The sequence below is a fragment of the Oncorhynchus keta genome, unplaced genomic scaffold, assembly GCF_023373465.1.
Source record: "Oncorhynchus keta strain PuntledgeMale-10-30-2019 unplaced genomic scaffold, Oket_V2 Un_scaffold_5439_pilon_pilon, whole genome shotgun sequence".
NCBI classification, from domain to species: Eukaryota; Metazoa; Chordata; class Actinopteri; order Salmoniformes; family Salmonidae; genus Oncorhynchus; species Oncorhynchus keta.
The window spans coordinates 1-16,181 of NW_026290959.1; the positions used below are offsets into that span (position 1 = coordinate 1).

The window sequence follows — 16,181 nt, forward strand, 5'->3', positions numbered from 1 at the left end:
ATGAGACAGTCTAGTAACATACAGACAGTAAGGGATGAGACAGTCTAGTAACATACAGACAGTAAGGGATGAGACAGTCTAATAACACACAGACAGTAAGGGATGAGACAGTCAAATACCATACAGACAGAAGAATACTTACAGTGTCATATCTTTCCATGTGAAGCTCTACAGGAAGTGAATGTGATATTCAACAACAAAATCTGGTTTTCAGCAGAGCTATTAAGTGTTTTTGTGTTCTTTCGCTCCTCTCTAGTTTGCCATAAAGAACCGCTTCAGGCATCGCAGCAAGACGTTCCCTAAGAGAGAACACTGGATGGACTGGGCCGATGAGAAATATGACGTAGGGCCATGTTCATTGGTCAATGGCAAAACCAGCACTACCAAATTAGCAGTTCATAAAACTGTTGAAAATGAAAGTCAACTGAAGGATGTTTACAACACAGAGAACTCAATAATAAATCCTTCCTCTCCTCTTCTTCCTCCTTCTTCTCTCCTCTCTGCTCTCCTTCTCTCTCCTCCTCCTCCTTTCTGCTCTCATCCTCCTCCCATCCTCCTCTCTCCTTTCCCTTCTCTCCTCTCTCCTCCTCCCGTCCTCTCTCTTTCCCCTCTCCTCTCTGCTCTCCTCCTCCTCCCCGTCCTCCTCCTCTCCTTTCTGCTCTCCTCCTTCTCCCATCCTCCTCTCTCCTCCTCCTCCCATCCTCCTCTCTCCTCTCTGCTCTCCTCCTCCTCTCCTTTCTGCTCTCCTCCTCCTCCTCCTCCCTCCTCCTCCTCCTCCTCCTCCTCCTCCTCTCCTTTCTTCTCTCTCCTCTTCCTGTCCTCCTCTCTCCTCCTCCTTCTCTCCCTCTCCTCCTCCTGCCCGTCCTCCACTTTCTTCCTCCTCTCCTCCAGAAATTGCTGGTGGCCCAGGTGAAGATGGTGCTGAAGGTTCTGTTTCTCTACATCCCCCTTCCCATGTTCTGGACTCTGTTTGACCAACAGGTAAGAACCCTAACCCTAAACCCATCTAGATGGATGGAACCAAGTAACATGGAACCAAGTAACATAATGAAAAAATCCCCATCAAAATGTGTCAGTTTAATCTAGAGATATCTGTTTCCGCTAGAGAGATCTGTTTCAGCTAGAGAGATCTGTTTCAGCTAGACAGATCAGTTTCAGCTAGACAGATCAGTTTCAGCTAGACAGATCGGTTTCAGCTAGAGGGATCTGTTTCAGCTAGACAGATCAGTTTCAGCTAGACAGATCAGTTTCAGCTAGACAGATCAGTTTCAGCTAGAGGGATCTGTTTCAGCTAGACAGATCTGTTTCAGCCAGACAGATCAGTTTCAGCTAGACAGATCAGTTTCAGCTAGAGGGATCTGTTTCAGCTAGACAGATCTGTTTCAGCTAGACAGATCAGTTTCAGCTAGACAGATCAGTTTCAGCTAGACAGATCAGTTTCAGCTAGAGGGATCTGTTTCAGCTAGACAGATCAGTTTCAGCTAGACAGATCAGTTTCAGCTAGACAGATCAGTTTCAGCTAGAGATCAGTTTCAGCTAGACAGATCAATTTCAGCTAGATAGATCTGTTTCAGCAAGAGATATCTGTTTCAGCAAGAGATATCTGTTTCAGCTAGACAGATCAAATCAAATCAAATTTTATTTGTCACATACATATGGTTAGCAGATATTAATGCGAGTGCTTGTGCTTCTAGTTCCGACAATGCAGTAATAACCAACAAGTAATCTAGCTAACAATTCCAAAACTACTACCTTATAGACACAAGTGTAAGGGGATAAAGAATATGTACATAAAGATACATGAATGAGTGATGGTACAGAGCAGCATAGGCAAGATACAGTAGATGGTATTGAGTGCAGTATATACATATGAGATGAGTATGTAAACAAAGTGGCATAGTTAAAGTGGCTAGTGATACATGTACTACATAAAGATGCAGTAAATTATATAGAGTACAGTATATACATATACATATGAGATGAATAATGTAGGGTATGTAAACATTATATTAGGTAGCATTGTTTAAAGTGGCTAGTGATATATTTTACTTCATTTCCCATCAATTCCCATTATTAAAGTGGCTGGAGTTGAGTCAGTGTGTTGGCAGCAGCCACTCAATGTTAGTTGTGGCTGTTTAACAGTCTGATGGCCTTGAGATAGAAGCTGTTTTCAGTCTCTCGGTCCCAGCTTTGATGCACCTGTACTGACCTCGCCTTCTGGATGATAGCGGGGTGAACAGGCAGTGGCTCGGGTGGTTGTTGTCCCTGATGATCTTTATGGCCTTCCTGTGACATCGGGTGGTGTCGGTGTCCTGGAGGGCAGGTATTTTGCCCCCGGTGATGCGTTGTGCATCACTACCCTCTGGAGAGCCTTACGGTTGTGGGCGGAGCAGTTGCCGTACCAGGCGGTGATATAGCCCGACAGGATGCTCTCAATTGTGCATCTGTAGAAGTTTGTGAGTGCTTTTGGTGACAAGCCAAATTTCTTCAGCCTCCTGAGGTTGAAGAGGCGCTGCTGCGCCTTCTTCACGATGCTGTCTGTGTGGGTGGACCAATTCAGTTTGTCTGTGATGTGTACGCCGAGGAACTTAAAACTTACTACCCTCTCCACTACTGTTCCATTGATGTGGATAGGAGGGTGTTCCCTCTGCTGTTTCCTGAAGTCCACAATCATCTCCTTAGTTTTGTTGACGTTGAGTGTGAGGTTATTTTCCTGACACCACACTCCGAGGGCCCTCACCTCCTCCCTGTAGGCCGTCTCGTCGTTGTTGGTAATCAAGCCTCAAACTGTTGTGTCGTCCGCAAACTTGATTTATTGAGTTGGAGGCGTGCGTGTCCACGCAGTCGTGGGTGAACAGGGAGTACAGGAGAGGGCTCAGAACGCACCCTTGTGGGGCCCCAGTGTTGAGGATCAGCGGGGTGGAAATGTTGTTGCCTACCCTCACCACCTGGGGGCGGCCCGTCAGGAAGTCCAGTACCCAGTTGCACAGGGCGGGGTCGAGACCCAGGGTCTCGAGCTTGATGACGAGCTTGGAGGGTACTATGGTGTTGAATGCCGAGCTGTAGTCGATGAACAGCATTCTCTCATAGGTATTCCTCTTGTCCAGATGGGTTAGGGCAGTGTGCAGTGTGGTTGAGATTGCATAGTCTCTCAAAGCACTTCATGATGACGGAAGTGAGTGCTACTCAGTTACCTTAGCCTTCTTGGGAACAGGAACAATGGTGGCCCTCTTGAAGCATGTGGGAACAGCAGACTGGGATAGGGATTGATTGAATATGTCCGTAAACACACCAGCCAGCTGGTCTGCGCATGCTCTGAGGGCGCGGCTGGGGATGCCTTCTGGGCCTGCAGCCTTGCGAGGGTTAACACGTTTAAATGTTTTCCTCACGTCGGCTGCAGTGAAGGAGAGTCCGCATGTTTTAGTTGCGGGCCGTGTCAGTGGCAATGTATTGTCCTCAAAGCGGGCAAAAAGTTATTTAGTCTGCCTGGGAGCAAGACATCCTGGTCCATGACGGGGCTGGTTTTTCTTTTTGTAATCCTTGATTGACTGTAGACCCTGCCACATACCTCTTGTGTCTGAGCTGTTGAATTGAGATTCTACTTTGTTTCTATACTGATGCTTAGCTTGTTTGATTGCCTTGCGGAGGAATAGCTACACTGTTTGTATTCGGTCATGTTTCCGGTCACCTTACCCTGATTAAAAGCAGTGGTTCTGGCTTTCAGTTTCACGCGAATACTGCCATCAATCCACGATTTCTGGTTTGGGAATGTTTTAATCGTTGCTATGGGAACAACATCTTCAACGCACGTTCTAATGAACTCGCTCACCGAATCAGCGTATTCGTCAATGTTGTTGTCTGACGCAATACGAAACATATCCCAGTCCACGTGATGGAAGCAGTCTTGGAGTGTGGAATCAGATTGGTCGGACCAGCGTTGAACAGACCTCAGCGCGGGAGCTTCTTGTTTTAGTTTCTGTCTGTAGGCAGAAACTAAAATGGAGTCGTGGTCAGCTTTTCCGAAAGGAGGGCGGGGCAGGGCCTTATATGCGTCGCGGAAGTTAGAATAGCAGTGATCCAAGATTTTTCCAGCCCTGGTTGCGCAATCGATATGCTGATAAAATTTAGGGAGTCTTGTTTTCAGATTAGCCTTGTTAAAATCCCCAGCTACAATGAATGCAGCCTCCGGATAAATGGATTCCAGTTTGCAAAGAGTCAAATAAAGTTTGTTCAGAGCCATCGATGTGTCTGCTTGGGGGGGGATATATACGGCTGTGATTATAATCGAAGAGAATTCCCTTGGTAGATAATGCGGTCTACATTTGATTGTGAGGAATTCTAAATCAGGTGAACAGAAGGACTTGAGTACCTGTATGTTGTTATGATCACACCACGTCACGTTAACCATGAAGCATACGCCCCCGCCCCTCTTCTTACCAGAAAGATGTTTGTTTCTGTCTGCGCGATGCGTGGAGAAACCAGTTGGCTGCACCGATAGTGTCTCTCCAGTGAGCCATGTTTTCGTGAAGCAAAGAACGTTACAGTCTCTGATGTCCCTCTGGAATGCTACCCTTGCTCGGATTTCATCAACCTTATTGTCAAGAGAGTGGACATTGGCGAGAAGAATGCTAGGGAGTGGTGCACGATGTGCCCGTCTCCGGAGTCTGACCAGAAGACCGCTCCGTTTCCCCCTTTTACGAAGTCGTTTTTTTGGGTCGCCGGCTGGGATCCATTCCGTTGTCCTGGGTGAAAGGCAGAACACAGGATCCGCTTCGCGAAAGTCATATTCTTGGTCGTACTGATGGTGAGTTGACGCTGCTCTTATGTTCAGTAGTTCTTCTCGACTGTATGTAATGAAACCTAAGATGACCTGGGGTACTAATGTAAGAAATAACACGTAAAAAACAAAAAACTGCATAGTTTCCTAGGAACGCGAGCGGGCGGCCATCTCTGTCGGCGCCGGAAGTACTCAGTTTCAGCTAGAGAGATCAGTTTCAGCTAGACAGATCTGTTTATGGTACAGATATCAATTTGAGATAGATATATTTTTGGCTGCGTCTCAATCCAATCCAATCGTCCGCCGATGTTCTGCATCGGCAGTGAAAGAGTTGGCAGAGCGAGAGCGCTGTTTGGCAGACCATGAGACACTTCTCATCTGAAGGTACCCGGTCCTGGTTTGAAAAATGTATGGAATTATGGAGGTAGATTTGAAACTACCCACAAAATGGGGTTAAATATGTGTAAAGAAAATGATATATATATATTTATATTGCCTGAGCTTTGTTATATCTCCTAGATACAGGAGAGATCTGTATCACTTCAAAACCTTCTTCCTTATGATTTATTTGTTGACTGTCTTTTGTTGCCATTTCTGAACGTGGGATTCTAACCCCTAACCCTTAACCCTTAACACTAACCCTAACCCCTAACACTAACCCTAACCCCTAACACTAACCCCTAACCCTAACACTAACCCTAACCCTAACCCTAACCCTAACACTAACCCTAACCCCTAACCCTAACCCTAGCCTGGCCTGGCCCTAACCCTGGCCTAACCCTAACCCTAACCCTGGCCCCTGGCCCCTGGCCTGGCCTAACCCCCTAACCCCCTAACCCTAACTGGCCCTGGCCTAACCCCTGGCCTGGCCTAACCCCTGGCCCCTAACCCCTAACCCTAACCCTGGCCTGGCCTAACCCTAACCCCTAACCTAACCCTAACCCTAACCCCTAACCCCTAACACTAACCCCTAACCCTAACCCTAACCCCTAACACTAACCCCTAACACTAACCCTAACCCTAACCCCTAACACTAACCCTAACCCTAACCCTAACCCCTAACACTAACCCTAACCCTAACCCTAACCCTAACCCCTAACACTAACCCTAACCCTAACCCTAATCCCTAACACTAACCCATTTCTGAACGTGCTACTCAGTAGCATTCTAACCCCTAACACTAACCCTAACCCCTAACACTAACCCTAACCCCTAACCCCTAACCTTAACCCATTTCTGAACGTGGGATTCTAACCCCTAACCCCTAACCCTAATCCCTAACCCTAACCTAACCCCTAACCCTAATCCCTAACACTAACCCTAACCCTAATCCCTAACCCCTAACCCATTTCTGAACGTGGGATTCTAACCCCTAACCCATTTCTGAACGTGGGATTCTAACCCCTAATCCCTAACCCTAACCCATTTCTGAACGTGGGATTCTAACCCCTAACCCCTAAACCCTAACCCCTAACCCTAACCCATTTCTGAACGTGGGATTCTAATCCCTAACCCATTTCTGAACGTGGGATTCTAACCCCTAACCCATTTCTGAACGTGGGATTCTAAACCCTAACCCTAACCTTAACCCATTTCTGAACGTGCTACTCAGTGGCATTCTAACCCCTAACCCCTAACCTAATCCCTAACCCTAACCCATTTCTGAACGTGGGATTCTAACCCCTAACCCTAACCCCTAAACCCTAACCCCTAACCTTAACCCATTTCTGAACGTGCTACTCAGTGGCATTCTAACCCCTAACCCCTAAACCCTAACCCCTAACCCTAACCCATTTCTGAACGTGGGATTCTAACCCCTAACCCTAATCCCTAACCCTAACCCATTTCTGAACGTGGGATTCTAACCCCTAACCCTAATCCCTAACCCTAACCCATTTCTGAACGTGGGATTCTAACCCCTAACCCCTAACCCTAATCCCTAACCCTAACCCATTTCTGAACGTGGGATTCTAACCCCTAACCCTAATCCCTAACCCTAACCCATTTCTGAACGTGGGATTCTAACCCCTAACCCCTAACCCCTAACCCCTAACCCTAACCCATTTCTGAACGTGGGATTCTAACCCCTAACCCCTAACCCTAACCTTAACCCATTTCTGAACGTGCTACTCAGTGGCATTCTAACCCCTAACCCCTAACCCTAATCCCTAACCCTAACCCTAACCCCTAACCCCTAATCCCTAACCTAATCCCTAACACTAACCCTAACCCTAATCCCTAACCCTAACCCATTTCTGAACGTGGGATTCTAACCCCTAACCCCTAACCCCTAACCTTAACCCATTTCTGAACGTGCTACTCAGTGGCATTCTAACCCCTAACCCCCCTAACCCTAACCCCTAACCCTATAAGACTACTCACCCTAACCCCTAACCCCCAAGACGACTCACCATAATCCCTAACCCCTAATACTACTCACCTTAACCCCTAACCCCTAAGACTACTCACCCTAACCCCTAAGATTACTCACCCTAACCCCTAAGACTACTCACCCTAACCCATAACCCCTAAGACTACTCACCATAACCCCTAACCCCTAACCCCTAACCCCTAACCCCTAACCCCTAAGACTACTCACCCTAACCCCTAACACTACTCACCCTAACCCCTAACCCCTAACCCCTAAGACTACTCACCCTAACCCCTAACACTACTCACCCTAACCCCTAACCCAAAACAGCCCTGCTAGATTTCAAGGATACTTTGTAGACAAGAGCTGTGCCATAGAACCACAGACTACACCTTGGCAGTAGACTGAGCTGTGCCATAGAACTACAGACTACACCTTGGCAGTAGACTGAGCTGTGCCATAGAACCACAGACTACACCTTGGCAGTAGACTGAGCTGTGCCATAGAACTACAGACTACACCTTGGCAGTAGACTGAGCTGTGCCATAGAACCACAGACTACACCTTGGCAGTAGACTGAGCTGTTCCATACAACCACAGACTACACCTTGGCAGTAGACTGAGATGTGCCGTAGAACCACATACTACACCTTGGCAGTAGACTGAGCTGTTCCGTAGAACCACAGACTACACCTTGGCAGTAGGCTGAGCTGTGCCATAGAACCACAGACTACACCTTGGCAGTAGACTGAGCTGTGCCATAGAACCACAGACTACACCTTGGCAGTAGGCTGAGCTGTTCCATAGAACCACAGACTACACCTTGGCAGTAGGCTGAGCTGTGCCATAGAACTACAGACTACACCTTGGCAGTAGACTGAGCTGTGCCATAGAACCACAGACTACACCTTGGCAGAAGACTGAGCTGTTCCATACAACCACAGACTACACCTTGGCAGTAGACTGAGATGTGCCGTAGAACCACATACTACACCTTGGCAGTAGACTGAGCTGTTCCGTAGAACCACAGACTACACCTTGGCAGTAGGCTGAGCTGTGCCATAGAACCACAGACTACACCTTGGCAGTAGACTGAGCTGTGCCATAGAACCACAGACTACACCTTGGCAGTAGGCTGAGCTGTTCCATAGAACCACAGACTACACCTTGGCAGTAGGCTGAGCTGTGCCATAGAACCACAGACTACACCTTGGCAGTAGACTGAGCTGTGCCATAGAACCACAGACTACACCTTGGCAGTAGGCTGAGCTGTTCCATAGAACCACAGACTACACCTTGGCAGTAGGCTGAGCTGTGCCATAGAACCACAGACTACACCTTGGCAGTAGACTGAGCTGTGCCATAGAACCACAGACTACACCTTGGCAGTAGACTGAGCTGTTCCATACAACCACAGACTACACCTTGGCAGTAGACTGAGCTGTGCCATAGAACCACAGACTACACCTTGGCAGTAGACTGAGCTGTGCCATAGAACCACAGACTACACCTTGGCAGTAGACTGAGCTGTTCCATACAACCACAGACTACACCTTGGCAGTAGACTGAGCTGTGCCATAGAACCACAGACTACACCTTGGCAGTAGACTGAGCTGTGCCATAGAACCACAGACTACACCTTGGCAGTAGACTGAGCTGTGCCATAGAACCACAGACTACACCTTGGCAGTAGACTGAGCTGTGCCATAGAACCACAGACTACACCTTGGCAGTAGACTGAGCTGTGCCATAGAACCACAGACTACACCTTGGCAGTAGACTGAGCTGTGCCATAGAACCACAGACTACACCTTGGCAGTAGACTGAGCTGTGCCATAGAACCACAGACTACACCTTGGCAGTAGACTGAGCTGTGCCATAGAACCACAGACTACACCTTGGCAGTAGACTGAGCTGTGCCATAGAACCACAGACTACACCTTGGCAGTAGACTGAGCTGTGCCATAGAACCACAGACTACACCTTGGCAGTAGACTGAGCTGTGCCATAGAACCACAGACTACACCTTGGCAGTAGACTGAGCTGTTCCATAGAACCACAGACTACACCTTGGCAGTAGACTGAGCTTTTATTTTATTTTTATTTATTTTACCTTTATTTAACCAGGTAGGGAAGTTGAGAACAAGTTCTCATTTACAATTGCGACCTGGCCAAGAAAAAGCAAAGCAGTTCGACAGATACAACGACACAGAGTTACACATGGAGTAAAACAAACATACAGTCAATAATACAGTATAAACAAGTCTATATACAACGTGAGCAAATGAGGTGAGAAGGGAGGTAAAGGCAAAAAAGGCCATGGTGGCAAAGTAAATACAATATAGCAAGTAAAACACTGGAATGGTAGTTTTGCAATGGAAGAATGTGCAAAGTAGAAATAAAAATAATGGGGTGCAAAGGAGCAAAATAAATCAATTAATTAAATACAGTTGGGAAAGAGGTAGTTGTTTGGGCTAAATTATAGGTGGGCTATGTACAGGTGCAGTAATCTGTGAGCTGTATAGGTCTGTAGCAGTTTGGGTCAAGAGCGTCCCCCCTTTGAAGAGGGAGATGACCGCAGCTGCTTTCCAATCTTTGGGAATCTCAGACGACACGAAAGAGAGGTTGAACAGGCTAGTAATAGGGGTGGCAACAATTTCGGCAGATAATTTTAGAAAGAAAGGGTCCAGATTGTCTAGCCCGGCTGATTTGTAGGGGTCCAGATTTTGCAGCTCTTTCAGAACATCAGCTGAATGGATTTGGGAGAAGGAGAAATGGGGAAGGCTTGGGCGAGTTGCTGTTGGGGGTGCAGTGCTGTTGACCGGGGTAGGAGTAGCCAGGTGGAAAGCATGGCCAGCCGTAGAAAAATGCTTATTGAAATTCTCAATTATGGTGGATTTATCAGTGGTGACAGTGTTTCCTATCTTCAGTGCAGTGGGCAGCTGGGAGGAGGTGTTCTTATTCTCCATGGACTTTACAGTGTCCCAGAACTTTTTTGAGTTAGTGTTGCAGGAAGCAATTTCTGCTTGAAAAACCTAGCCTTGGCTTTTTTAACTGCCTGTGTATAATGGTTTCTAGCTTCCCTGAACAGCTGCATATCACGGGGGCTGTTCGATGCTAATGCAGAACGCCATAGGATGTTATTGTGTTGGTTAAGGGCAGTCAGGTCTGGGGAGAACCAAGGGCTATATCTGTTCCTGGTTCTAAATTTCTTGAATGGGGCATGTTTATTTAAGATGGTTAGGAAGGCATTTTTTAAAATATCCAGGCATCCTCTACTGATAGGACGAGATCAATATCCTTCCAGGATACCCCGGCCAGGTCGATTAGAAAGGCCTGCTCGCTGAAGTGTTTCAGGGAGCGTTTGACAGTGATGAGTGGAGGTCATTTGACCGCTGACCCATTACGGATGCTGGCAATGAGGCAGTGATCGCTGAGATCTTGGTTGAAGACAGCAGAGGTGTATTTTAAGGGAAGTTGGTTAGGATGATATCTATGAGGGTGCCCGTGTTTAAGGCTTTGGGGAGGTACCTGGTAGGTTCATTGATAATTTGTGTGAGATTGAGGGCATCAAGTTTAGATTGTAGGATGGCTGGGGTGTTAAGCATGTTCCAGTTTAGGTCGCCTAGCAGCACGAGCTCTGAAGATAGATGGGGGGCAATCAGTTCACATGTGTCCAGAGCACAGCTGGGGGCAGAGGGTGGTCTATAGCAGGCGGCAACGGTGAGAGACTTGTTTTTAGAGAGGTGGATTTTTAAAAGTAGAAGTTCAAATTGTTTGGGTACAGACCTGGATAGTAGGACAGAATCTTTGCAGTAGATTGCAACACCGCCCCCTTTGGCAGTTCTATCTTGTCTGAAAATGTTGTAGTTTGGAATTAAAATTCTTCCTAAGCCAGGATTCAGACACAGCTAGAACATCCGGGTTGGCAGAGTGTGCTAAAGCAGTGAATAGAACAAACTTAGGGAGGAGGCTTCTAATGTTAACATGCATGAAACCAAGGCTTTTACGGTTACAGAAGTCGTCAAAAGAGAGCGCCTGGGCAGTAGACTGAGCTGTGCCATAGAACCACAGACTACACCTTGGCAGTAGACTGAGCTGTTCCATAGAACCACAGACTACACCTTGGCAGTAGACTGAGCTGTGCCATAGAACCACAGACTACACCTTGGCAGTAGAGTGAGCTGTGCCATAGAACCACAGACTACACCTTGGCAGTAGACTGAGCTGTGCCATAGAACCACAGACTACACCTTGGCAGTAGACTGAGCTGTGCCATAGAACCACAGACTACACCTTGGCAGTAGGCTGAGCTGTGCCATAGAACCACAGACTACACCTTGGCAGTAGACTGAGCTGTTCCATAGAACCACAGACTACACCTTGGCAGTAGACTGAGCTGTGCCATAGAACCACAGACTACACCTTGGCAGTAGACTGAGCTGTTCCATAGAACCACAGACTACACCTTGGCAGTAGACTGAGCTGTTCCATAGAACCACAGACTACACCTTGGCAGTAGACTGAGCTGTGCCATAGAACCACAGACTACACCTTGGCAGTAGACTGAGCTGTTCCATAGAACCACAGACTACACCTTGGCAGTAGACTGAGCTGTGCCATAGAACCACAGACTACACCTTGGCAGTAGACAGTATTTTAAGGCGGTTGAGATCCTCCTAAACTCCTGTGTCTCCTCCCCAGGGCTCCAGATGGACCCTCCAGGCCACCAACATGGATGGAAACTTTGTACGTGTAATTCAACCCTCAGGAACAACAATGATATAAGGGTTATTACTATTGATCAAATTAGATTTGAATTCAATATTAAAGACACCCAAGGACATGTTCACCTGAATTAATGACACCCAAGGACATGTTCACCTGAATTAATGACACCCAGAACATGTTAACCTGAATTAATGACACCCAAGAACATGTTAACCTGAATTAATGACACCCAAGAACATGTTAACCTGAATTAATGACACCCAAGGACATGTTCACCTGAATTAATGACACCCAAGAACATGTTAACCTGAATTAATGACACCCAAGAACATGTTAACCTGAATTAATGACACCCAAGAACATGTTAACCTGAATTAATGACACCCAAGGACATGTTAACCTGAATTAATGACACCCAAGGACATGTTAACCTGAATTAATGACACCCAAGAACATGTTCACCTGAATTAATGACACCCAAGGACATGTTTACCTGAATTAATGACACCCAAGGACATGTTAACCTGAATTAATGACACCCAAGAACATGTTAACCTGAATTAATGACACCCAAGAACATGTTAACCTGAATTAATGACACCCCAATAACATGTTCACCTGAATTAATGACACCCAAGGACATGTTTACCTGAATTAATGACACCCTAGGACATGTTTACCTAAATTAATGACACCCAAGAACATGTTTACCTGAATTAACGACACCGAAATACATGTTTACCTGAATTAATGACACCCTAGGACATGTTTACCTGAATTAAAGACACCCAAGAACATGTTAACCTGAATTAATGACACCCAAGAACATGTTAACCTGAATTAATGACACCCAAGAACATGTTAACCTGAATTAAAGACACCCAAGAACATGTTAACCTGAATTAATGACACCCAAGAACATGTTAACCTGAATTAATGACACCCAAGGACATGTTTACCTGAATTAATGACACCCAAGAACATGTTAACCTGAATTAATGACACCCAAGAACATGTTAACCTGAATTAAAGACACCCAAGAACATGTTTACCTGAATTAATGACACCCAAGGACATGTTTACCTGAATTAATGACACCCAAGGACATGTTTACCTGAATTAATGACACCCAAGAACATGTTAACCTGAATTAATGACACCCAAGAACATGTTAACCTGAATTAAAGACACCCAAGAACATGTTTACCTAAATTAATGACACCCTAGGACATGTTTACCTAAATTAATGACACCCAAGGACATGTTTACCTGAATTAATGACACCCAAATACATGTTAACCTGAATTAAAGACACCCAAGAACATGTTAACCTGAATTAATGACACCCAAGAACATGTTAACCTGAATTAATGACACCCAAGAACATGTTAACCTGAATTAAAGACACCCAAGAACATGTTAACCTGAATTAATGACACCCAAGAACATGTTTACCTGAATTAATGACACCCAAGGACATGTTTACCTGAATTAATGACACCCAAGGACATGTTTACCTGAATTAATGACACCCAAGAACATGTTAACCTGAATTAATGACACCCAAGAACATGTTAACCTGAATTAATGACACCCAAGAACATGTTTACCTGAATTAATGACACCCAAGAACATGTTAACCTGAATTAATGACACCCAAGAACATGTTAACCTGAATTAATGACACCCAAGAACATGTTAACCTGAATTAATGACACCCAAGAACATGTTAACCTGAATTAATGACACCCAAGAACATGTTAACCTGAATTAAAGACACCCAAGAACATGTTTACCTGAATTAATGACACCCAAGGACATGTTTACCTAAATTAATGACACCCTAGGACATGTTTACCTAAATTAATGACACCCAAGGACATGTTTACCTGAATTAATGACACCCAAGGACATGTTTACCTGAATTAATGACACCCAAGGACATGTTTACCTGAATTAATGACACCCAAGGACATGTTTACCTGAATTAATGACACCCTAGGACATGTTTACCTGAATTAATGACACCCAAGAACATGTTAACCTGAATTAAAGACACCCAGGGACATGTTTACCTAAATTAATGACACCCTAGGACATGTTTACCTAAATTAATGACACCCAAGGACATGTTTACCTGAATTAATGACACCCAAGGACATGTTTACCTGAATTAATGACACCCTAGGACATGTTTACCTGAATTAATGACACCCAAGAACATGTTAACCTGAATTAAAGACACCCAAGAACATGTTAACCTGAATTAAAGACACCCAAGAACATGTTTACCTAAATTAATGACACCCTAGGACATGTTTACCTAAATTAATGACACCCAAGGACATGTTTACCTGAATTAATGACACCCAAGGACATGTTTACCTGAATTAATGACACCCTAGGACATGTTTACCTGAATTAATGACACCCTAGGACATGTTTACCTGAATTAATGACACCCTAGGACATGTTTACCTAAATTAATGACACCCAAGAACATGTTTACCTGAATTAATGACACCCAAATACATGTTTACCTGAATTAATGACACCCAAGGACATGTTTACCTGAATTAATGACACCCAAGGACATGTTTACCTGAATTAATGACACCCAAGAACATGTTTACCTGAATTAACGACACCGAAATACATGTTTACCTGAATTAATGACACCCTAGGACATGTTTACCTGAATTAATGACACCCAAGGACATGTTTACCTAAATTAATGACACCCAGGGACATGTTTACCTGAATTAATGACACCCAAGGACATGTTTACCTAAATTAATGACACCCAGGGACATGTTTACCTGAATTAATGACACCCAGGGACATGTTTACCTGAATTAATGACACCCAAGGACATGTTTACCTGAATTAATGACACCCAAGAACATGTTTACCTGAATTAATGACACCCAAGGACATGTTTACCTGAATTAATGACACCCAAGGACATGTTTACCTGAATTAATGACACCCAAGGACATGTTTACCTGAATTAATGACACCCAAGAACATGTTAACCTGAATTAATGACACCCAAGAACATGTTAACCTGAATTAATGACACCCAAGAACATGTTAACCTGAATTAATGACACCCAAGAACATGTTAACCTGAATTAATGACACCCAAGAACATGTTAACCTGAATTAATGACACCCAAGAACATGTTAACCTGAATTAATGACACCCAAGAACATGTTAACCTGAATTAATGACACCCAAGAACATGTTAACCTGAATTAATGACACCCAAGAACATGTTAACCTGAATTAAAGACACCCAAGAACATGTTAACCTGAATTAATGACACCCAAGAACATGTTTACCTGAATTAATGACACCCTAGGACATGTTTACCTGAATTAATGACACCCAAGGACATGTTTACCTAAATTAATGACACCCAAGAACATGTTAACCTGAATTAATGACACCCAGGGACATGTTTACCTGAATTAATGACACCCTAGGACATGTTTACCTGAATTAATGACACCCTAGGACATGTTTACCTGAATTAATGACACCCAAGAACATGTTAACCTGAATTAAAGACACCCAGGGACATGTTTACCTAAATTAATGACACCCTAGGACATGTTTACCTAAATTAATGACACCCAAGGACATGTTTACCTGAATTAATGACACCCAAGGACATGTTTACCTGAATTAATGACACCCTAGGACATGTTTACCTGAATTAAAGACACCCAAGAACATGTTAACCTGAATTAATGACACCCAAGAACATGTTAACCTGAATTAAAGACACCCAAGAACATGTTTACCTAAATTAATGACACCCTAGGACATGTTTACCTAAATTAATGACACCCAAGGACATGTTTACCTGAATTAATGACACCCAAGGACATGTTTACCTGAATTAATGACACCCTAGGACATGTTTACCTGAATTAATGACACCCAAGGACATGTTTACCTAAATTAATGACACCCAGAACATGTTTACCTAAATTAATGACACCCAAGGACATGTTTACCTGAATTAATGACACCCAAATACATGTTTACCTGAATTAATGACACCCAGGGACATGTTTACCTGAATTAATGACACCCAAGGACATGTTTACCTAAATTAATGACACCCAAGAACATGTTTACCTGAATTAACGACACCGAAATACATGTTTACCTGAATTAATGACACCCTAGGACATGTTTACCTGAATTAATGACACCCAAGGACATGTTTACCTAAATTAATGACACCCAAGGACATGTTTACCTGAATTAATGACACCCAAGGACATGT

At 44.6% G+C, this 16,181-nt stretch overlaps 1 protein-coding gene across 1 annotated transcript in view; it reads left to right on the forward strand.

Moving 5' to 3' along the window:
- Positions 1 to 256: 256 nt before the first annotated feature.
- Positions 257 to 16,181, forward strand: part of LOC127929125 (solute carrier family 15 member 1-like) — a gene marked incomplete at its 5' end in the record, with an annotated part of 68,990 nt that continues 53,065 nt past the window's right edge. The window contains 3 exons of the mRNA XM_052516661.1: positions 257 to 343; positions 892 to 981; positions 11,853 to 11,897. Of these exons, the coding sequence (XP_052372621.1) occupies positions 257 to 343; positions 892 to 981; positions 11,853 to 11,897 (222 nt within the window). The remainder of the gene's footprint in view (positions 344 to 891; positions 982 to 11,852; positions 11,898 to 16,181) is intronic.